The sequence below is a fragment of the Plectrocnemia conspersa genome, unplaced genomic scaffold (assembly GCF_051122295.1).
Source record: "Plectrocnemia conspersa isolate PC_06_02 unplaced genomic scaffold, ASM5112229v1 ptg000003l, whole genome shotgun sequence".
Classification (NCBI taxonomy): domain Eukaryota; kingdom Metazoa; phylum Arthropoda; class Insecta; order Trichoptera; family Polycentropodidae; genus Plectrocnemia; species Plectrocnemia conspersa.
Window position 1 is genome coordinate 16054671 of NW_028277167.1, and position 21769 is coordinate 16076439.

At 32.3% G+C, this 21769-nt stretch overlaps 4 protein-coding genes and 1 long non-coding RNA gene across 15 annotated transcripts; 3 read left to right on the forward strand and 2 right to left on the reverse strand.

Annotated features, from left to right (window-relative positions):
• Nucleotides 1–2613: 2613 nt before the first annotated feature.
• LOC148236764 (tetratricopeptide repeat protein 37) lies at nt 2614–6911 on the reverse strand. Its single transcript, XM_088183539.1, has 2 exons — nt 6806–6911; nt 2614–6700 (listed from the first exon to the last, which is right to left on the reverse strand). The coding sequence occupies exon 2, from the start codon at nt 6692–6694 to the stop codon at nt 2735–2737; it is 3960 nt and encodes a 1319-aa protein (XP_088039665.1). The 5' UTR covers nt 6695–6700; nt 6806–6911; the 3' UTR covers nt 2614–2734.
• A 1022-nt stretch (nt 6912–7933) lies between these two features.
• Prp38 (pre-mRNA processing factor 38) lies at nt 7934–9270 on the forward strand. The gene is made up of 2 exons (XM_088183540.1): nt 7934–8767; nt 8831–9270. The coding sequence occupies exons 1-2, from the start codon at nt 8079–8081 to the stop codon at nt 9057–9059; spliced, it is 918 nt and encodes a 305-aa protein (XP_088039666.1). The 5' UTR covers nt 7934–8078; the 3' UTR covers nt 9060–9270.
• Nucleotides 9271–11102: 1832 nt separating this feature from the next.
• On the forward strand, nt 11103–17114 carry LOC148236766 (uncharacterized). 2 transcript variants are annotated; one of them, XM_088183304.1, is made up of 10 exons: nt 11103–12170; nt 12253–12379; nt 14104–14674; nt 14753–15208; nt 15269–15319; nt 15382–15537; nt 15602–15847; nt 15899–16013; nt 16097–16210; nt 16274–17114. In XM_088183304.1, the coding sequence occupies exons 1-10, from the start codon at nt 12074–12076 to the stop codon at nt 16405–16407; spliced, it is 2067 nt and encodes a 688-aa protein (XP_088039430.1). In that variant the 5' UTR covers nt 11103–12073; the 3' UTR covers nt 16408–17114. The 2 variants fall into 2 exon arrangements, with proteins under 2 accessions (XP_088039430.1, XP_088039431.1); XM_088183305.1 differs by having other exon boundaries at nt 15905–16013.
• A 560-nt stretch (nt 17115–17674) lies between these two features.
• Nucleotides 17675–18208, reverse strand: LOC148236767 (transmembrane protein 203). Its single transcript, XM_088183306.1, has one exon. It carries the CDS (start codon nt 18206–18208, stop codon nt 17798–17800), a length of 411 nt encoding a protein of 136 aa, XP_088039432.1. The 3' UTR covers nt 17675–17797.
• Nucleotides 18209–19723: 1515 nt separating this feature from the next.
• LOC148236768 (uncharacterized) lies at nt 19724–20968 on the forward strand. 10 transcript variants are annotated; one of them, XR_015809052.1, is made up of 4 exons: nt 19724–19780; nt 20207–20363; nt 20422–20753; nt 20867–20968. It is a non-coding gene; the product is annotated as an uncharacterized LOC148236768 (long non-coding RNA). The 10 variants fall into 10 exon arrangements; XR_015809056.1 differs by having other exon boundaries at nt 20422–20672; XR_015809053.1 differs by having other exon boundaries at nt 20836–20963.
• Nucleotides 20969–21769: the final 801 nt, after the last annotated feature.

The following is a 21769-nucleotide window of genomic DNA, read 5'->3' on the forward strand; positions in this document are numbered from 1 at the left end:
TAAAAAAATAAAATAAAATAATATTATTTTTATCACAAAATGTGAAATAACAATTTATGTAGCGATATTTTATTCTCTTAAAAAATGCGATGAAATTAAAATTGTGCAACTTCTCGGGTTGTTTTGCCGTCTCAGACTTTGTGTATCTTTGTAAATTCGAATACCTAGACAGAGCCGGCTTCACGCTCCACCAAAACTCCATCGTCAATTTTGCGGGGCCCTTGAAACCCTTTGTTTAAAAGAAACAAGGACGAGTACAACTTGAATGTGTCGTTTCTATGAATCATTCTTCTTCGTCGCAACAAATCAAGAAAATACATAAAAAATCTATGACTCAATAAGACGCACATGTATTTTCGATCCTGTGTTTTCTTCTGAGAGTCCATGTTTTGGATATAATAGGCGTTTCAAATTTAATATACATAATTGCTAACAGTGATTCGAAAACTTTTTATGTCGAGCCCATTTTTCAAGTTAAAATCAATATTTTTGTGGAGGGTCTTCATACACTTGTGCAGTTAATGCCGTTAGACAATTGCGTAATATAAACAAAGGATAACTCGCAAGAAAGATGACAAGTAACAAAATAGACTGACTAAGTCAAACGGATCAAAAGTAATAAAATCGTGCCGTCGCCATCGTAGTGTGAACGGTCCATCAGTTACACCACAATGGCGACGAAGTACATAAAAACTGAATTTTGACCAATAGGAGAGCGCAAAAAACAATTATCACTTCTCAGAAGTCAAAAATTGACCAAAATTCGGTTTGAATATACTTTGATCAGCCCTCTTATATCTGAATTCCATAGTAATATCGGTAGGTATAGCTAACACATTTTTAAAACATAGTGTACTATAAAGCAATATGCAAGATGCGTCGTCTGTCTAAACTTCTTCTTCTGCTTATTTATCCCTGATAAGATGCGTTGGCTTAGTTTGTATTTTGGACTTGATCTAATGCCTCCACTACACTCTCTGCAAGTTGTCCGAACCGAAGCTACAACTGAAGTCGGCCGAGATCTACGACTTCGAGTAAGCGCCCACACTGTCGCGGATTTCATATGCCCACGCGCTTCGCGGTTTGGATGACGTCCGGATGGCGGCTGCTGTCACGTATAGCCAGCATATTTTCGCGAATTGAAAAAAGTGCCAAATAATCGCAATTTTTAAATTGTCATATTATTAAAATTACGCTACTGATAATTATAAAAGTTTGTGTGGGCACTCACCAATACAATATAAATGAAAACTTTTCAGTCGTAAATATTCAATTTTCGCAAAATCTTGTCGGCTTTTGCAAAAATGCCATAAGGCATACAAATGATACTTGAAGAAAAAATGAAATATTTACATTATATTAATCTACAAACAGTTCGTTTTATGCAACAAAGTATTTATTTAAATGCATGTATCTCTCAAAATAATTCCCTGTTAAATAGCACACTATTTTTTTGTAATTAACATTACAAAAAAAACAGACCCCACTAATTTTATTGTTTGGGGTGTATTAGCAATGATAGTGTCACATTTTTAGATCCAACCTTATGTTTTAATAGAAAAAACATATTAAGAAATAAAAAAAACCTTTAATCATTAAATACAAATAGAGTAGACTAATCATATTATTTTTTGACTCATTTAACCTGCACCTTAAAAAACGCAAAGACTCTGGAACAAACTGATTCACATTTATAAAATACTAAAATCCGCTATTTAAGTGAAGGTCAAAGAGCGAATATAGTTTATTGGATTCGCAAGGACTGAGTCAGACTAACATCAATTTATAACTAACGAATTAATTGTTAACGTCACGCTGTCCAAAATACATAAAATGGTGAATATGAGACATACAAATTTGGAGGAAAGCGAATGACAACTAACCAGGAAGATGGACTACGTATGATGCATTGAGTCGCTTAGAAATTATTGAAAGAAATCGCAGAACGGCCAACTAAGTGAGAATAAAAAAATAGCACAACTCTACATAAGAGTAGGTGAGACATTTTATGCGAATTAATTTAATTGAATAATTGTGTTTATAATTAAATATTAGGAATTTATTATTAATGTTGAATTAAAACACCAAAAGTCTTGACGTCGTTTTGTACGATTATTTTTTTAGAATCTCTAGTGCTGTGTGTGCATCTAAAAATGGTGCATACCGGCAAACATAGATCTAAGATTTTTTGGCAGCAGTAGAATAAAAGTAAAAAATAAATGTTGCAGGAACGATTGTAATGTAGAAATTAATATTTATTAATCGTATGCCAAAATTGGTCATTTTGTAAATAAATATTTTTTTCTTCGTTAAATTATTAATTATTCAGATGTAACGTATTTACTACGTATATCCTATTATTTTAGTTACGACTGTATTATAGGCTACTATTTCAATAATACAAACGGCAGCAATTTTCAGCGTTTGTGTAAATCAGATTGATTTAATAATTATTTTATTTAGTAAATAACTTCACTTTCCATACCTACTTTTTATAGCACTTTACAAATAATAAAAAAACAGTTCTCAATTCTCAATAAATTAACTAATGTTTATTAATGAGTTAAAATTAAAAAGGATTAATGATTATAAAATATAAATAATAAACGTTGCTTGCAACTTAATAATTTTATTGTTTAATAAATTATAGAAGGTATATAATAAAATACATATATTAAAACACAACCATCGTTTATAAAAATTAATATGCAAAGTTTATTATTTCTAGGAAATTTCATTCACGTGGTATTAATGTTTTTAAAAAAGTCTTTGAATTTTCATCCATATAGCAATAGTGCAGAACATTGCTTGCTACTTTTTTGATAAAATTGACGGTCATAACATTTTTTGTCGCAACATCTGCCTGCAATACTCGGATTAACATCGCCCAATAATCTCCATCGTTCGGCTCCAATCTGATTGCCTTTTGAGCGATAACTTTACTTTCCCTCACGTTACCCAAAATTAATTCAGATGCAATAGCAGACTTCAGCGAAGTTTGGTTTTCGATAATTTTGCCGAAATTTAAAACTTTTCTCGTACTTATATTCACAACCTTCACGTTGTCCTTAGAAATACTAGACATCAATTTCCACAAACGAAAATCATTAGGCATTCGATGAATAAAATTGCTTAAATACATTCTAGCTGACGCCGGAGAATCTCTCTTATATAATAGGCACGTTTTAAAAAATATGTAGTTGTGCTCTTCAGCCATCGATTCGCCCATTAATAATTCTATAGCCATTTCGGCATTTGAAAAGTCGTTACTAATCAGACACACGGATATATAAGCACGTAATGAATCTATGCACGATTTTTCATTTTGGTCAGATGTGTCATTTTCGATTTCGACGTCGTTCTGATCGTCCTCATTCGTGATATGTTTTTCAGAACTATCATCATCCCACCAAAGTTTTTCTGCTTCATCTTCGTCAATTTCTGGTTCAAAAATCTCTTCATCGTCTTCCTCTTCTTCGTCTATGGCGGCAATATCATCAGAGTATGTTAACGCTTCATAATTATGCAGTTGCTGCAATAATATTCCTTTACTGTCATCATAGCACTTTTCTTTGTAAGCAATGTAGGCCATGGATATTAGGGCGTGTTCTAAATCTTTCCCGACAAATTTTTTACCTAATATATAATTAGCATGAAGTCTGTATGCTTTTTTCAAATCGTTCATACACGTTAAACGTAAAGCTAAAGTCGGAGCTGTAACACGTGACATATTATTATAATGAAAAAGAGCAGAATCGCAATATTTAATCCGCGAATACAAACGAACTAAATTCATAAGAACATAGTTTTTATATTCCTCTTTTGCGTACTTAAGGGCTTTTAGGAACGATTGAAGTGCAGCATTCAAGTAGCCCATCTTTTCGAGAAGAATTCCATATAAAGTCAGACCCCAAGCATTTTCTTCTTCAAATAAACAGAAAGTGGCTGCGAGATCGCAAGCAGCAGGTATTGTATGCATTTTTTCTAAGGAGTACATAGCGTCGAATTTATCTTCTTGATCGTTCATTATAACCCAGTAGGCGTACCTTGAACTATTTTCTTTATGGAAACCTAATTGTGTCGAATGACGGAACAAATCGGCAGCTTCGTTTTCAGCATAGTTTTCGGCTAGTAGAGCTTGTCCTATCCAGCACTGAACGAAAGTCGGATTTGATTCTTGAGCTTTCCTCAATAATTTATTAGCTAATATATCGTAGCCTACTATCGAGTAAAGAATGGCCAAATTGCTCCATATAATCGCGTTAGACGAATCGTACTCCAACGCCTTCATGAACGAGTGTTGTGCGAGACTATATTTTTTAAACGCTTCAGAACTACAAATGATTCCCATAGTGTTCCAGTACTGCCACTTGAAATTATCAATCTCTAAGCATTTCACAATTGCTTTGTATGCTCTGCTGGCATATTTGCTTTTTTCCGTCATTACATAATAATCATAATATACGACAGCTTTTTCATGATACAGATAAGACTGAGAATCGGATAAACTGATAGCTTTTTCGATACATTCTGCGGTAAATTCATAAATTCCTTCTCCGTAAAACTTCTGTTGATTGCCATTGTTGATTTCCAGTTCGATCCAACGACATTTAGTAGGTAGTTTGACTATCGCCAAGAATGCGTGATATAAAATCCTCCAAAGACTCACAAAGTTAGATTTGAGTTTTATCGCTCTACATATTATATTTATGGCGTCTTGAGCAGTGTCTCTGCTTCGTGCGTACAACTTTTCCTCGAATTCTTTACTCGCAATGCATAGCTTGACTTCGGCCTGACCTTTCAAAATTGGCAATTTATATTCATCGTCGGAGATCTCCTCGAAAGTCAATAAAGCTTCTTGAAATTGGCCGAGCAAGCATTGTATGGTTCCGATCTGAATAGCGCATTGCTTCTTATCCGGATTGATGTCCAAAGCTTTCTTATAGCATTTTAACGCAGAAGTATATGAGCCGCGATAATAATAAGCGTCTGCCAATGTGACCCAAGCGGTGACATCGGAAGAGTCGAGCCTAATATACGTGCGCAAATTTACAACGGCCGATTCCCACTCTTCGCAAATCATGTGATGAAGTCCCAACTCTAACCAAGCCCATGCCGATTGATAGCCATTGATGTGCGTATCAGAATTCGCGATGGAGTTCAAAAGTGTGACTTTAGAATCATTATCATTTAAAAGCGTATAAACTTTGATTAGTTTTTTACCGGCGTCCATACACTCAGGGTTTAATTCCATGCTCTTTAGATAACATTTTTTCGCTTTTACAGCATTATTTTCTTGGGTGAAATAAATATCGCCTAAATATAAAAACAGTATATAGTTATTAGGATGAAACTTGGCCGATTTTAACAATAAAGGGAATGCATTTTTATACTCGGCGTTTTTAAAATACGCTATACCCAAATGTAGCAAGCTATGGACGTTTTCTTTATCGTTTGTTAATATTTTAACAGCTTCATCGCCTTTAAGCTTCGCCGCCAGTGAAACATATTGCTTTGATGCACTTAATTTATCATTTAAAAATTCCTCAGCTTCTGACAGCAGGTTTAAATTTATGTAAGCATGAAACAGTGCTACAAACTCCGGTTCTTCCAGATGTTTCGCAATACGCTTTGATATCTCAAGCGCTTCGTTACATTTCGCCGGTGCCGGTTGATACGATAAGGCAGTGAGTAAGATCTTCTTTGCGGAGTTTGAGTAATTGTTATCTTTACTCCTTATAAAGGTTCTCGCATTATTCTCGGCTTCCAACCATCTGCACAAATCGATGCAACAACGCGCGTTAAACATCATAATCAAATCTTTATAAAGTTTTGTGTTCCAGAAGATGTTCATTGCAGTCATATACCCATTCAACGGTTTATTGTTAACGTATTCGAACACAGCTTTATTCAAAATACTAATCTCGGCGTTGGGATAAATAGATACATAATTATTATAGATTACTTCGATCTTGTCGGTATTGTGTATAGTGTCCAAATTTAATATGACAACAATGGGAAACAATTTCAATAACCAATCGACGTAATTGTATTGTACTATTACTTTTTGAAGAACATCAAAAAACACATGAAACGCATGACTGTAACCTTTGCATGTAATTATAGATGAAAAATATTTAAAAATGCACGATTCGGGCAGCAAGTTTATGTCAAACATCTCCAAGATTCGTGCAAATAAATTCAAGGCATCTTCCGACGCGCATCCATAATTCATCACCAAGTTTATTACCTCATTTGCGAGGAATTGCTTCTTTTTGGCATCTTTCTCTTCGATGTGAAGATCTAATAACATATTAGCGCACATAGTCCAATCTTTCGTTCTCGATATTAAATTATTAACATTTTGCAATAAAACGCTAAGATCGAATCCGTTCAATTTATAAATTTTAACATAGATTTTTAAAAGAATTGGAGTGTCATCGGTGTTGCCGTTATTTTCATAAAACTTTACCAATCCTTGATAGGCCAACATGTTTGTAGGCTTCTCGGCTATTGCCTTCATAAAGTATTTGACAGCTTCTCTGTTGTCTTGCAAAGCTACCCCGGCGAATAGGAGCGCCATGTAGTTTCTCTTGTTATTCTTTAGTACCTCCTTACATATTTCGACGGCAATATTGAATTCTCCAGCGTCGATAGCACTCCTCGCATTCTTTAGCATAGAATTTGCGTCCATAGTGACCTGCAAATTCATATTAATTATAATGTAACGTAAGAGAAGATAACGAAGCGTATCTCCAATTAAAATGATTTTTATGCTTTATTCATTTTTCAAATATTTTATTACCAGCTTGTTATGTGATCTAATAATACTTTTACGTTAATAAATCTGTTATGGATTACTAGCGGCACTACGAAACGTCAGTTGGGACCGGACAACAAAATGTTACCATAGATAATAAATGTGTTATCATATCAATAGATAATTTTTTGGGAGATAATCATCGTTATTATGTATATAAATATCACAAATAAAAGCTTCGAAGGTAAATCTTATAAAAACAAGGTAACATAGGGATTTAGCGTCCTTTACTAGTTTAAGTTGGCATCGCTGCATTACTCGCATACACAACATTCGTAGTTTGACGTTTAACCCGCTTCGACCAAATTGAGAGATAATTTTATTTTTAAAACGATTTAAAACTAAAATCAATACAATAACCTTTATTGGTTTAATTTTAAACGAGTTTATTTTTTTCGTCTATCAATTGTTTTCGAATAACTTAACGAAATAGTTATTAACTTTTTAAAATAATATAACTTCGTACATTAATATAAGTATTTTTTTTGGAAAATATGTGGATAAGAGAAAATTGAAGAGACATGAAGATATATTCAAAAAAATTATTATAACTTTTAAGCAAAATTACCAGTAATAAATTACCAATAATAAAAAAAATATTTTATTTACTTTATCATTTATTCTTCAAACTGCAAAAACAATACATTCGGTACTAGCTAAAAATAAAAAAGGACGGATTTGTAGTTATTCCTAAAATAGCTTCCATAATGTTAGAGGTTTTTCGTGAAATATAACCCCCCTCCCCTCACAAATTCAGTATAATAGAAGATGTTCTCGATATTTATAAGCATATATTGTAAATATATTACATGCACAATTAGACAATTAGAGCTTGGTGAATCATACATTACATTTCTGTTTTAGGAAAACTGTTTTTGTTGGAATGTTTGGGAAATAAACACGCGCACAGCGACTAAAAATTCATAATCATTGGTTTTTGAGCGTGGCGCCGATATAATTAACAAGTACCGGTATATTATCTCTGTGGAAAAAATGTTGAAGTTATTATTTGCTACTTAGGTTTGTTTAAATAGTAATATTAAAATTTTATTTTACTTTTTACAAATTTTAATTTATATTTTTAAATGGCCGTTATATGACGCGTTAAGAACTGTCAAGAGCTATGCGAATTGGTGTTTGCGGCTTCGTAATATAGTCTCGAAGTTATGATTAAAAAGTGGCAAGGTATTCTATAATATTTGACACGAGGCTCTCTTATGACGATATTTATCCAATGAGCACGAACAAAGATTAAACGATGGCCAATAGAACTGTCAAAGATGCCAAATCCATTCGAGGTACGAATCCCCAGTATTTGATCGAAAAAATCATCAGATCCAGGATTTACGATTGTAAATACTGGAAGGAGGAATGCTTCGCCCTCACATCCGAACTCCTCGTCGACAAAGCGATGGAGTTAAGGTACATCGGCGGTGTGCACGGTGGACACGTACGTCCTTCTCCGTTTCTCTGTCTGCTTTTGAAGATGCTGCAGATTCAGCCGGAAAAAGAGATAGTCGTCGAGTTCATAAAGAACGAAGAGTTCAAGTACGTCAGAGGTCTCGGGGCGTTTTACATGCGTTTAACGGGAAGCTCCATCGATTGTTATAAATATTTGGAACCGTTATACAACGACAATAGAAAGTTGAGACGCCAAAACCGCGACGCTACCTACGAATTAGTTCACGTGGATGAATTCATCGATGAGCTTCTGAGAGAAGAGCGGCTCTGCGACATTATATTACCGCGTATACAAAAACGTCACGTCTTGGAAGAGAATAACGAGTTGGATCCAAAGGTCTCCGCTTTAGACGACGATTTAGATGAAGATATTCAATCGGACGAAGAAGGAAAAGAAGCTAACGATTGGAAGGAGAATCATAAACCTGCCAAAAGTAACGATAAATCTGAGAGGAGTAAAGAAAAGGACAGAGATCGTCGCCACAGGTATGATTATATATGAATATATTGGTTGTTTATGTGTATTATTATCGTTCAAATTTATTTTAGATCGCGAGAAAAAGAACGAGATAGAAGACCGGATAGAAAAGAAGAAAAAGATCGCAAGAGAGAGAGGTCGAGGAGTAGAGAGCGGCAGCGTGATAAAGAACGCGAAAGAGAGCGTGAAAAACGACACAGGGAGAGAGAACGCGATAGGCACCATAGAAACGTTGTGGAAAAGCACGAGCCCGACCAAAGAAGAAGACCTAGGGATAGAGATAGAGACAGGAGATACTGATAAATTAAAATCGGACATTAAAAATTCATTAACTTTACTTACATTGTAATAGAATATGTTATTTTAATATTATAAATAATAACTTTTCCGATACAGATGACAATATTCTCATAAATGTAACTCTTTGTGTTTTAAAACTTGATAAATGTATTTGTTCATAGTTTTGTTTCTGTTATTGAACTGAAAAAATATAAAAGTTAAAAATATAAAACAATAATTGTTTTATTTTTAGTTTATCCCAACCACAGATATTGTAAGAGAATTTATTAAGAGTATATTTTACAAGATTATATGAACTTGAGAGAGATTTTTCAGAATTGTTTAATAGAAATATAAGTTGTGTGTTCACGAAAAACCATTTTATCCCATATAATACATATACATATATAATATGTAGATAAACTTACTAACCAAAATAAGGATGGATGGTGTTGAATGAAAATCGAAGAGACTGCATTGATGTTTTTTAAGTTGCAAAATGAAACCATGAAATTAATTATTCGAAATAATTTAGACTTAAAAGCTCTACATATACAATTGAAAGTATGCAATTTTTAAATTGTCAGTCATCATTTAACCAGTTGTTATTTATGTAAACGTGAGAATATTTTTATGACTAAGCTCAATGCAAGACGAAAATAACCGTTCACGCTGTTATGACAGCAAATCCTCATTTAAACTTTCAAGAATATATCTATGCAAAAAAAATAGTCCTTATGATTTATGGCTTAGTGCTTTTTGAAAAAAACTATCTTAGTAAATCCATTTATTCGACCAAGAGCATTCTTTGGAGCACAAGATAAAAGATAAAATTGTAAAAAGATGTTTAAATATGTCATTTTGATAAATATTCATGGTTAGCTAATTAATTCCACAATTATGAGCGGGGTGGGTCTTTTGTAAATATTTGTGGGAGTTCTTCTTTGTAAACTCATGCAGTAAATAACAATAACCACGATAATTACAAGGATGTACGTGAAAATAGTATAATATAAACAAAGACTGTAACTGAATGAGCCACCACAATAGACCTCGTAATGTCCAGGTGAAAAAAGATCATTTGGACATAAAGGAACAAGTAAACAATACGTCTAATATCTAATAATAAACATCTTTGAAATGCAGAGATAAAAATATTTCACCGAATGTACGACCATCATGTGCGTCGTACATTCGGTGAATGGGCCGAAAACGAGAATGGAAGAAACTTTTTTTTATGTAAAATACAAATTATAAAATATTATAATAATTTTAGTACAACATTTATTCCGTTACAATACAATATTAAATAAACATTAGCAAGAAATATATAATAAAAATATTGTACATTCATTTCTTCTACAAAAATAAGAAAATCCGGAGAATACTTGGTTAACGATAACCTTAAAGAATCTTGCGTATAACTATTTGTCAATATCATCTGATTTTTATGTTTTATTATTTTAAGATACAAAAATTCTGATTCACATAAGTATGAATTTGAATATTTTTCCTTACAAATATATTTGCAAAAATATTTGTCCATGAACCTGGCTTTTAAAGTAAAGTAATAATTACATTTTTAAGCGCTATATAATCAAAATTAAATAGCTCTGGAAATTTATTTGCATCTGATTGAATATTCACGCCATTCTTGAATGGATAGGTAAATAAATAAATAAATTAAATCAGAATTATTTTTTTCTAAGATCATTAAATATTTTTTTAAGTCTTGTAGAACGTTTTATATTTCAGACATGTATTTTTCTGTGTTGAAATGATAGCAAGTATTTCGTTGTAAGTATTCCCTAATGTTTGGAAATCTGTCAAAACGTTTATCCTTTAGATCAGGGATGGCGAACCTTTTCCCCAAGTGGGTCAAATTTGATATTTTTTTTTATTAAATCCATGTGGCGGGTCACATAGATTGAGTAATTAAAACAATAATAAATAAAGGCTTGCAAGTTTTTTTAACATTAAAATTTACAAGCTAAATTTCAATGAGATCTTTTTGTAAATAAAATAAAGAAAGGAAGAATAAATCATTTAATGGGAAATCTGTTGTTGTTTATATCATACTTAAAAATTCAAGTGGATTCGATAATTTCACCCGCGGGTCACGCAGTAACCCGCGGGGTACTCGTTCGCTATCCCTGCCTTAGATCATAACTGAAGCTTGCTTTATAAACACAGAAATGCTACTAATCAAATCACAGACGGTGCTGTTTTTACCTTGTAGTCTTGTAACCAATGGCGTAGCTAGGGTTTGTGCTGTCCGGGTTGATCCTTAATTTTGCCGACCCCACATACAAATATTTAATAAAAAATCTGACCTTCCTAAAAATCTGCAACTTAATGCATGTCTTCAATATGCCAAAACTTTCCGGGGCAGGCGGATCTTATGACCCCCCGTCAGTTACATACTCTTCACATATAAAAAATGTGCAAAGCAATTTTCAAGTTTGATGAAATATGGTAATGGTTATCAAGCATTTCATTATTGTAGCACGTGTTCGACTCAAATTAATAATGAGGAACATATGGTGTAATTTCGACTTTTCGGACCGGCTAAAAATATTTTTATCTATTGGGGCAGCATTTTATGACCGGCCGGGTCATAAAATCAACATTTGTTAAACTGTTGCTTATTGTTTTTACATATTCAACTTAGCTCTTAATTATTCATGGATTTATATTTTTAGCGCTTTCAGTTTAAGAACCATACTACACGGTCCTTTCATCGTGAAAATGCCGCTCCCAAGCAAGTGCCGAAAGATCACATATGTTATTTAAACTGTGTTGTCAAGTTGAGCAAAGTGTAAAAAAATCGTCTAACTCGTCGAAAAAAATATTATTTTAAATAACGTGTAATAAATATATGCATGACTACTTTTATAATTTAATTATTTAAATAAAACACGATTAAAAATTAAAATTAAACAATTTTTTTTGACATGGTCTAAAATATGAGCCACGTGGCATGGTGAATAAATGTTTTAAGACCAAAAGAATAAAAGGATTTTGAAACTACGCAAATGGCTGCCTTGTCGGAGATCGAAGCTCTCGAAGACATTGTTGTAGATATTCATCGTTCCAGTCACGATGCCATATATGAATCTGCTTCTAGAAGCGGTAATTATATTGTATAAATAAAATGTTTTATACTAAACGAACAAAATACTATGATGTTAAAAAAATTCATTTTGATTTTCAGTTAAAAAGCATTATATTAAAAAGTATGAAGAGAAACTTACAACTTTATCATCGGATTATGAAAACGTTGAAGATAATTTGGCGGGCTTTAAGACGCAAATATGCAACTATCAAGAATTGTTACGCAGGTTTATTTTAATTACACCCACCCTCTGTTTTTATAAAAGTAATCCATATAGGTGTTTAATGTTTAATATAAAAATGATTATTCTGTTTTAATATTATTTCATAATTTGATTATTTTTTCTATAAAGTCTATTGCATCAATGCTGCCAGCTTTAAAAATTCTGAAGCGAAGTTTATGTAACAATACTTGGTTGTTGGTCAGATAAACTATATTTCGTAAGAAAATAATTTTTTGAATGGGGTTCAGAAAGTACTAAATTATAATATAAAAAAATACATCTGTACATTTTTAGTTCTGTTATAAATGTTAGTTTTTTTACATATAGCGGCTATTTTCAATTAAAATTAGTAACGAAGCCATTTTATATTTAGTAAAATATAATGGTACCTGTTAAATAAATCAATCATTAAAGTGATCTAACTTCAGTTTACAAACTTAAAAAAAAAACTTACAAATTTCAGAATATCTTCGGATTTTTTCTTATTAATTGAACATTTGACGTATTTCAATTATTTTGAAAAATAATATCAATTAAATGTCCGCTTCTAAACCTTGTGCAGGAGCCGATCATTTCGATGACTTTTCGGGCGGTATTTCAGCTATAACTGGTCGGATGTTGGTTTTTAGGTGCTTAAGAGTCTTGGGTTTGTCGGCGTAGACACGACCAAGACAAAAAATCAATCGGTGTTGAATTGCACGATTTTTGCGGCCAGTTGACGTCACCAAATCGTGAAATAATGCGACCTGGAACTTTTCATTCATGTGTGGCAAACCTTGTTGGAACCACGTGTCATTCACATCAATAACTTCGATTTCGTAGCAAATATATTCGGTTATCTTGCGCTATAACGTTCACCGTTTACTGTTACAGTCCGACTTTCATCGTTTTCAAAAAAGTAAGGCCCAATGACGCCGCCTGATCACAATGCGCACCAAACAATCACTTGTTGTGCATGAAAATGATCTCTCGTGAATCACATGAAGATTTTTCTCGCCCCATATGCGACAATTTTGCTTACAAATATACCCAAAGACGTGGAAATGTGTCTCATCAGAGGAGAAGATTTTATTTGAATAATCAGCATCAACTTTTTGCTGATCTAACATCCAATTTGCATAAATTCTTCATAGTACATGGTCTTTGGGCATCAGTTCTTGTATTATATAAATTTTATGCGGATGTAGGTACAGGTCCAGATGCAAAATGCGCCAAAGAGGTGTATAATAAAAGTCCAACAGCTGCTAACACCGACGAATCGACAATTCTGGTTTTCGGCTACAATTTACTTACAGCAGCAATATTCTGATGATGCACAGGCTTTAAGTTATCTCCAACGTTTCTAGTCTATTTAATTTTTTTACTATTTTGCGAATTGTTAGCTCAGTAGGATGATGTAATTGACAATAATTTTCTTATAAAATACACAATTCATACAGAATTGTTATTTCTGTTGAACAATTTTAACGCGTTGAGCGGTGGTTAAGCGGTCCATATCCGGCATGCGTACCGCATGTTCTTATCTCTCTCTCACTCTCGTCACTTAACACGCGAGCGATCGAGAGGGAAAGTATCTGAGAGCCTGCACCTGATTTATATATATATATATATATATATTTATGATACATACTTCCAAACCTCACTGACGTATTGATCAATACGTCTATTCCCCCTCCATTGTTTAATAAGGGCTATTAACACACTATTATTTATTTTTATTTTTTAAGCCTCGAGAAAGCAATCAAGGCCATGAATTTTAACAATTGTCAATTGAAAAATATAATGTTGGAAAAACAATCAAACTATTTCGAGCTAAAAAACAGTAGCGAGAGAATGATAAACCAATTTCAACAAAAGTTGAAACACGTTCACAGCACTTATGAAAAATCACCTTTAGCCATTCAAAGAACTACACTAAATAGAAAATTGAACATTTTTGAATTTGACCTTTTGCTCGCTAAAAAATCTTACAGCGATAGTCTAATATCTGTCCATCTGTACGAAGAGATCAAAAATAAATTACGCAATAAATTGATAATAGACTTTGTGAATCATTGTAAGAAAACAGAAACTGCTTATTATGCGCTGTGCAATCTTAAAGAAAATATTGAGTCCAAGAAAGAATTACACAAAAAGCTATTTAACGAGAGAAACAATTTATTGCAAATGGTTCAAACGCATAAAAATAGAGAACCAATTGTTGAAATGTTAAAAGACAGAAAAACTGAAATTTTATCAGCAAAACAACGATTACTACCTATTTTAAATTTTGGACATTCGAGTATTCCCATTTTATATGTGAGAGGAATAGTGTTTGACAAATTCATATATTAATTTTTTAAAGTTTGTTTTTATGCTTAACTTTTAATATTTTAGTTGCCGAGAAGAAATTTCACATCGCAGGAAAAAGAAAACGTTGAAGTTTTATCTGATGGAAATGAATCGCATTTTGATTTCTTAAAACATTCTAATAAAACTGACGTGTATAAATATAGCTTCGAAAGTATGGAAAGTTCGGATAAAATTCAGGAAAATGAATTATTATTTACAACTGATAAAAAGGCATTCGACGATAAAAATGTTCTAAGAGAATTTGATAAAATCAAAGAACCGGAAAATAGTACGAAATTATTTAATCACCATATTGAAGTTGATGTGAAAAAATCTGATGACCTTATCGGAGAACAGACTATTGAAGCTAAACCGAAAGCAGAGAAAATTGAAATTATAACTAATGTGAAACTTCAAAATAAAGAAGCTTTACAGTTTCTGGAAAAAATAAAACACAAATTTTCCACTTTAAGAGAGAAAACTCATATGATGGACCAAAAAGTCAGTTAGATGAAATTCATCTTATATTTTTATAACTAATAATGTATTATTAAATTTCAGGAATTGCAAAAAAGACCATCGGAAGTTTTCGAAAAACATAGTGATACAAAGGTAACATTAAAAAGTAATATTGTACTTATTGAGATATTATTAATGTGTATCATATTATTTAGAAAGTACTTTTTGATGATCAATTAACTTTGATTAAGTTTAATGCTGAAGTTTTGGAAAAACAATCCGATTCAATTACAATTAAAAAAGACATTTCAGATGACAATCAAAATAACAAGAACGAAGAAACCGTTATTTTGAAAAGAAATTACGAAGAAGTCAGTATAATCGATTATTATTTATGTAAGAATATTATATTTCTAACATACATATGTTCTTTAGTCTGAAGATACATCGCAATATTTCAACAAAGTTATAAAACTAGATCCAATAACAAAATCTGTGCCGAGCCTAGAAGAGAATACTAATGAAGCAGAGATTGTAACAAATATGGATTTGATTGAGAACGAAACCAAAGTCAATCAAATAAGTAAAATTGAATTTGAAGATCTTAAACAAAAAAATAATAACTTTTTAAACGATATATTAAAGCCAATTTTGAAAAATAATAATCCGAATAGTATTAAGGTAAATAATCATATATATTTTATATTAAATTTGATTTTAATGAACAATTAGTTTCAGGAAGGTACACCTACGCACAGGTACGATATGAATAGTTTAATGGAATTTAGTAGTCCAATAAGTTCAGATTGCGGTGATATTAATTACAGCAACTATTCTAACTTGCTAAGTGAGTTTTATTTTCTATCATGATTTGTTTATGATAAATGATAGTATATGGTATATTTTAAATCTATTGTTATATTTTTTAAGATTCATTGGTGCTGCCTGAGTCGCCTACAAATTTAGACGATTCCATACAATCAAATTCAGAATTACCATCCCAACTGCCTGCAGTTGCAAAGAATAATAATATGTTTGGTTTTGGTCAGTAAAACTTAAGTATTATAAAAAACGTTATTTTATTATATAAATAACAATTATTTACAGGATTCGAAACATTCACAGCCAACAGATTTAAGTTTTTTAGTGATTGCGATAAAGAATCAGATAAGACTATACAAAGTAGCGAAAACGATCAAACGAATAAGAAGTTTAAGAGTGGAAACATGTTTGGTTTTTAAAATAATAATATTACTAAAAGTATACTGTGCAACTTTTTGTTAGTGCATAGTAACCATGTTTGTGGTGATATTAATATTGTTAGAACTTATCTAATCCCAGTTTTAAAGATTAGGTATTAGTCCATTAAAATTCATAACTGAAGTTAACGTAATTAATTATTATTTGTAAAAGTGAATCCATATTCACTTAAATACTGTTTTTCTTAATAAATCTATATCATTGGTTAGATTAGTAAGTAATTTTGTTATAAAAATGAATTTTATTTTTAACATTTGATTTAGTTTATCGTAATACATTCTCTTAGGTTGCGTTTACATTGCGCGCAGCTATTCGCCCAACTATTTCGCCGAAAAACTCGCCCAAGTGCAGACTCGCTCTTCCGATTTACACCGAGCGAAACAGGCGCGAAAGAAGGTGAGCCATCAGTTTGGGCGAGTCTGTCGTGAATGCTGTATTTTAAACAAAAAAAGAAAACGATGCAAATTCAACACTGGTGGAGTCTGTATGATCCGATCAGAGTTGGGATTCCATAAAAAGGAATGATTTGCATACGATTCGATGAGGCGGATTATATATGAATACTCCTGATTCATTCGCTCGCGCGAAAAAAGTATTGACATGTTTACACTGCGCGCAACAGAAGCAGTGAGTCTCCTTGTTGTGCGCCTAAAAACTGACTGGAAGGTGACTGACACGAAACTGACTCACACAACTAGTTTTGGGCTGGCCACATCTACACTAAGCGAGTTTTAACTCGCGAAAGAGTTGCGCGCAATGTAAATGCAACCTTAGATTGTAAAGGAGTTTTTTCAATAAGCATATTCAGTTTAGTTGACAGAGAATGTGTATTATGACATATTTTCTTTCAAAAATGACAAGAATAACAAGACTGGCGATATGTACCTATTTTATAAATATATTAATTATAATAAATAATATATTATATTTACATACATAACATGGTTGAACAACCTATATATATATGTGTATTTATTGCCGTCAATTATACGTCAATGTATACAGATTCATTTTTGTTTAAATTGTATCGTTTACTTCTAAAATATGAAAATTATATATGCAATTAGTAGCAATAAATGTTGAAAGTGAAGTGTGAGCACTGTTGATTACTTTCATTTATTTTTTACGGAACTCTCAGGTTTTTATAAAACGTACTTTTGTTCTTAATAAATGGTCAAGTTTTAGAGAAAAAGGATACAATTACAGTTTCATTTCTTAATATAAGAATATGCAAAATATATAAAAATGTTTGACACAAACGTTTTTTATTCACATTTAAGTTTATGTTCACTATAAATATCATTCATAATATAAAAAAGTTATAAAAAATGTTCAAACGTTCGCTATTTATTATATGACAATATGATATAATCATTGATGAAACTGACAGGCCCTTACGGCGATAAACTGGAGCAGTATGAACAGAGGGGCGAACACTTCACTGTACTCGATCGACGATTGTCCAGACAATTTCTTGCACAATAGGAATTTATACACAAATGTCAATCCCAAAAATATGGCACTCCATGAGGCGCGGTATAAAGATGTCTTCAATGACGCGTACCTTGTCATTCTTATGAAGACAATGACGCAAAAATAGGTGTTTAGTCCATCGCTGATAAAAAGCGGTGAAAATATAACCCACCACGAATCCACCAAGATAACATTGTCGATCTTTAGAGCGAGCAAAACAGTAAAAATCGTGATTGATATCAGGTTTATCCATATTTCAAAAACCGTCAGACCGATCCATTGCACTATTTCGTTCAGTTTAAAGAACATCTTCGATCCGCGCGCTCTTGATCCTGTTTTTAAGCTAGGTCCTTAAATATAAAGGTAATTATAATAAAATTAATATATCAGTATGAGTAAACGTTAATTCAAAAAGATAATACCATCATTGAAACACAAATAATTTATGTTTGTAAAGCGATTTTCCGCAATATTAAATACAAACAATATGTAGTGACGGAAATAACTGACGTCTGTGTTGTGACATTTGATTCATGCCAAATTTTGGTCCTGATATTAAAAAAATGACCATTGACCATCTTAATATTTTAATTATATTAAATGCAATATTTTTATGACAAACGTGATTTAAGGCTGATTTACACGATGCCAGTCGGCGCGCCAGTCAAGGTTTCCAGTCACTGGATGCCAGCGACTAGCACCGTGTAAACGTTTAACGCCAGTCACTGGAGAAGCCAGTACACCACTGGCATGCCAGCAACTGGCAACGTGTAAATCAGCGGTGTCCAAACTTTTGTTTATAACCCAAAATTGTAATCATAGCTGGCTCGAGGAGCCCTGATTACTAAATAAAACTCCAACAGCACAATCTGTGTCTAATTACCACCCATCCGCCAAAATAGTAATATCAAATCATAAGATCAAAGGCACTAAGGCTAGCCAAAAAATCATATATATAATAGCCAGAGAGGTGTTGTACACATTATTTTACATTTTTGCTCACTTAAAAAAAAATTACATTACAAAAAATAAAAAATACGTATTTAAATATTTTTTTAATGTTTTATTATATTACTTCGTTTACAATAGTTATTCAGTTTATAAAACAAGTATTTCATATCGATGCTTATTACTAGCGACTCATAGTTGGTATAAATTAAAAATCAAGTATTTTTGTGTTTCTGAGATGAAATATGAGCAACACTACATCGTAAAAGAATTTTAGGTCACTTAAAGGTTGATTTACAAGATGCCAGTCGAGGTTGTCAATCACTGGATGCCAGCGATAAGCACCGTGTAAACGCTTAACGCCAGACACTGTATAAGCCAATGCGCCACTGACACGCCAGCAGCTGGCAGCGCCAGAAGATAAAATATTTTTGTTTTAATGACACGCCAGCTCACCCCTCCACCACTCTACCCTACTGGTGCAAAGTGAGTGGCGTTTTTCCGCAACAATATTTTTTTCAGTTGCTAAGGCGCCAGTGAACTGGAATGCCAGTCGCCGCGTGCCAGTGACCCGCCAGTCAATTTCCAACTGGCATGCCAGCAACTGCAGCGTGTAAATCAGCCCTTACATTGTTAAATCTCACTTTGTACGACTCCTGTGTTTACCGTATGGCTTTGATGTTTTGAATTAACACAAAATTACAGAGTGTAAAGTCTGCGATCTAGGGTTATTTTATATAATTTATTTTGAAATAAATACTTAATGATACAATTTATAAGTTTTGTTTCCGAAGTCTACGTCAATATTAGATACAAATTATAATTTTTAATGTAAATACCATGATTTATTCCTGCTCGAATAATAAAACGTTACGACCAAAATTGAAACGCACGTGCTATTGACAATTGATCCTTGTTTATGGATCCGCTATTGTTTGTATTACTTACTTATGTGCTAAATTAAATGCTAAATTTGCCTGAATTTTAATGTCAGCTCTATTGTTGGTAAAAATCTATAGAAGCACATTCTTTAAGATCTTCAACATTATTTAATATAATACATATGCCTTTTTTATTCAATATATTTTTTATGTAATTTTATTGCGCCTTCGTTACACTTAAGATTTTAAACTTTTTTCCATTTGGGTTAATTTACCCCAGTTTATCAACTCCTGAAGTAGAGGAAACAGCAATTTTTTTGCACTGCAAAAATGTTTAAAATCATACATGTTCAATCCGAAACAAATCAGCATTTCGAGTTTAAACGTGAAACTAGCAACTAAAATACTCGACAGTCATCACTTTGCTTGTGTATTACGTTTTTCTATATTTTAATTATCACCAAATATGTCTTTTCAGAAACGCTTGATGTTAATAATATACAAAACAAATAGAATCGACGCAGAGGTTTAATTAAGAGGATAAGATTGTAAAGTATATACTACAGGGACGTCCTGAAATCGCTACTGACTGCTTTGCCGCTAACCTCATAAAACAGGGCATCAGCGTTGTAAATGTGAGATTCCAAGCTCTATTTGAGTCAGTTCTTTTCAAATACAACAGTCTTGTTTCAGGTGCTAAGAATTCGTAGCTATAACAGTTCACTTCCAGTTGCATTGAATGTACCGACAGCCATTCTACTAATGAATGTCCCACAGGAAGGAGTAACTCTAAATTACAAATATCAACTTTGCAGCATAGTCTCTTCAACATAGAACAGGATCAATTTTCTACCCTACGACTCACAATAGCTGGCTAAAAAGGCAAAATCTCCGAAAGACCTCAATCCCAACATCACAAATTCCACAAATTCACAAAAAGATTTGTAAGACTGGTGGTATATTTGGAAATCATATTTAAAATAGTTTGGTCATTGTAAAATATTTATATAAAAACAATACAAATGGTAAACAAATTGTTATTAATATTTTTTACTTTTGTAAATTGTTTTTGTTTTCTGAAACTTTTCGTTAAGGACTGATTTTTAGTATTTTAATAAATTGATGTTCTTTTGACTAGACGTAATGTGATTGTGATAATGGATCATTGGTATTACTAAAAAAACCCGAAGAATACGTGTAAGGAAAAAGATCTCACCGCTCGGACCTGGATGATAGGGACAGTAGTCATTTTGAGAATATTATATATAATTAACAATGACAGTGAATTAGAATCAGACGACGAAAGTGACAATAAATTGCAATCTGTCTTGATATTGATTGTTGTTTCCAGTGTGAAAATTGAAATGAATAGCAAAGATACAATTTTTTATTTTCACCTTATTCCTAATGATAATTTTAACAACTCTGTTGTCAACCAAGTAAACGAGTCAGTATTTATATTAATTGGTCGGAATTAATATTAAATTATTAGAATGTAAATTGGACTGGTCACAATTTATTTGACAGATGCTCAGAATTATTTTTTTCAGTTATTATTTATTACAATTCATTGGTTATAAAGAATAGCCAGTATTTTTATTATATAATCTGTATTTTAACCTCACTAGCGGTTCCAGAAAATGGTCAAGGAAGGGGTCATTTTGAAATTCGCAAAATTGAACGTAATACGTAAAAAGATGAATTTAAAAATCTTGGATTTTAAATCAACATTGAGATATAAATAAAAATAAATATCATACAGACATAGTAATATATTCTTTTTAAAGAGAAAACTTCTGGTATGAAAGTATTTATATATGAGGAGAATGCGAAATTAATGGAAAGAAATGTTTTATCATCTCTCGAATTTATTTCAATTAAATTATATACATACAAAAACACAACATATTATGTCCGGCGTTTTTATTTGGTTAGACAAATATAAATTTACATACATATATAAATTGAACTGTCTGAGGGGAAGCGCTCAGGCGAAGAATTTACGCAGGCTGGGTGTTTTTTCAAAGAAAATCACGTTTCA

Coding starts and splice junctions, on each gene's coding strand:
- LOC148236764 (XM_088183539.1), bottom strand. CDS start 6,694: ATGGACGCAAATTCTATGCTAAAGAATGCGAGGAGTGCTATCGACGCT.
- Prp38 (XM_088183540.1), top strand. CDS start 8,079: ATGGCCAATAGAACTGTCAAAGATGCCAAATCCATTCGAGGTACGAAT. Junction 8,768..8,830: donor GACAGAGATCGTCGCCACAG/GTATGATTATAT, acceptor AATTTATTTTAG/ATCGCGAGAAAAAGAACGAG.
- LOC148236766 (XM_088183304.1), top strand. CDS start 12,074: ATGGCTGCCTTGTCGGAGATCGAAGCTCTCGAAGACATTGTTGTAGAT. Junction 12,380..14,103: donor TATCAAGAATTGTTACGCAG/GTTTATTTTAAT, acceptor TTATTTTTTAAG/CCTCGAGAAAGCAATCAAGG. Junction 16,211..16,273: donor TAATAATATGTTTGGTTTTG/GTCAGTAAAACT, acceptor AATTATTTACAG/GATTCGAAACATTCACAGCC.
- LOC148236767 (XM_088183306.1), bottom strand. CDS start 18,208: ATGTTCTTTAAACTGAACGAAATAGTGCAATGGATCGGTCTGACGGTT.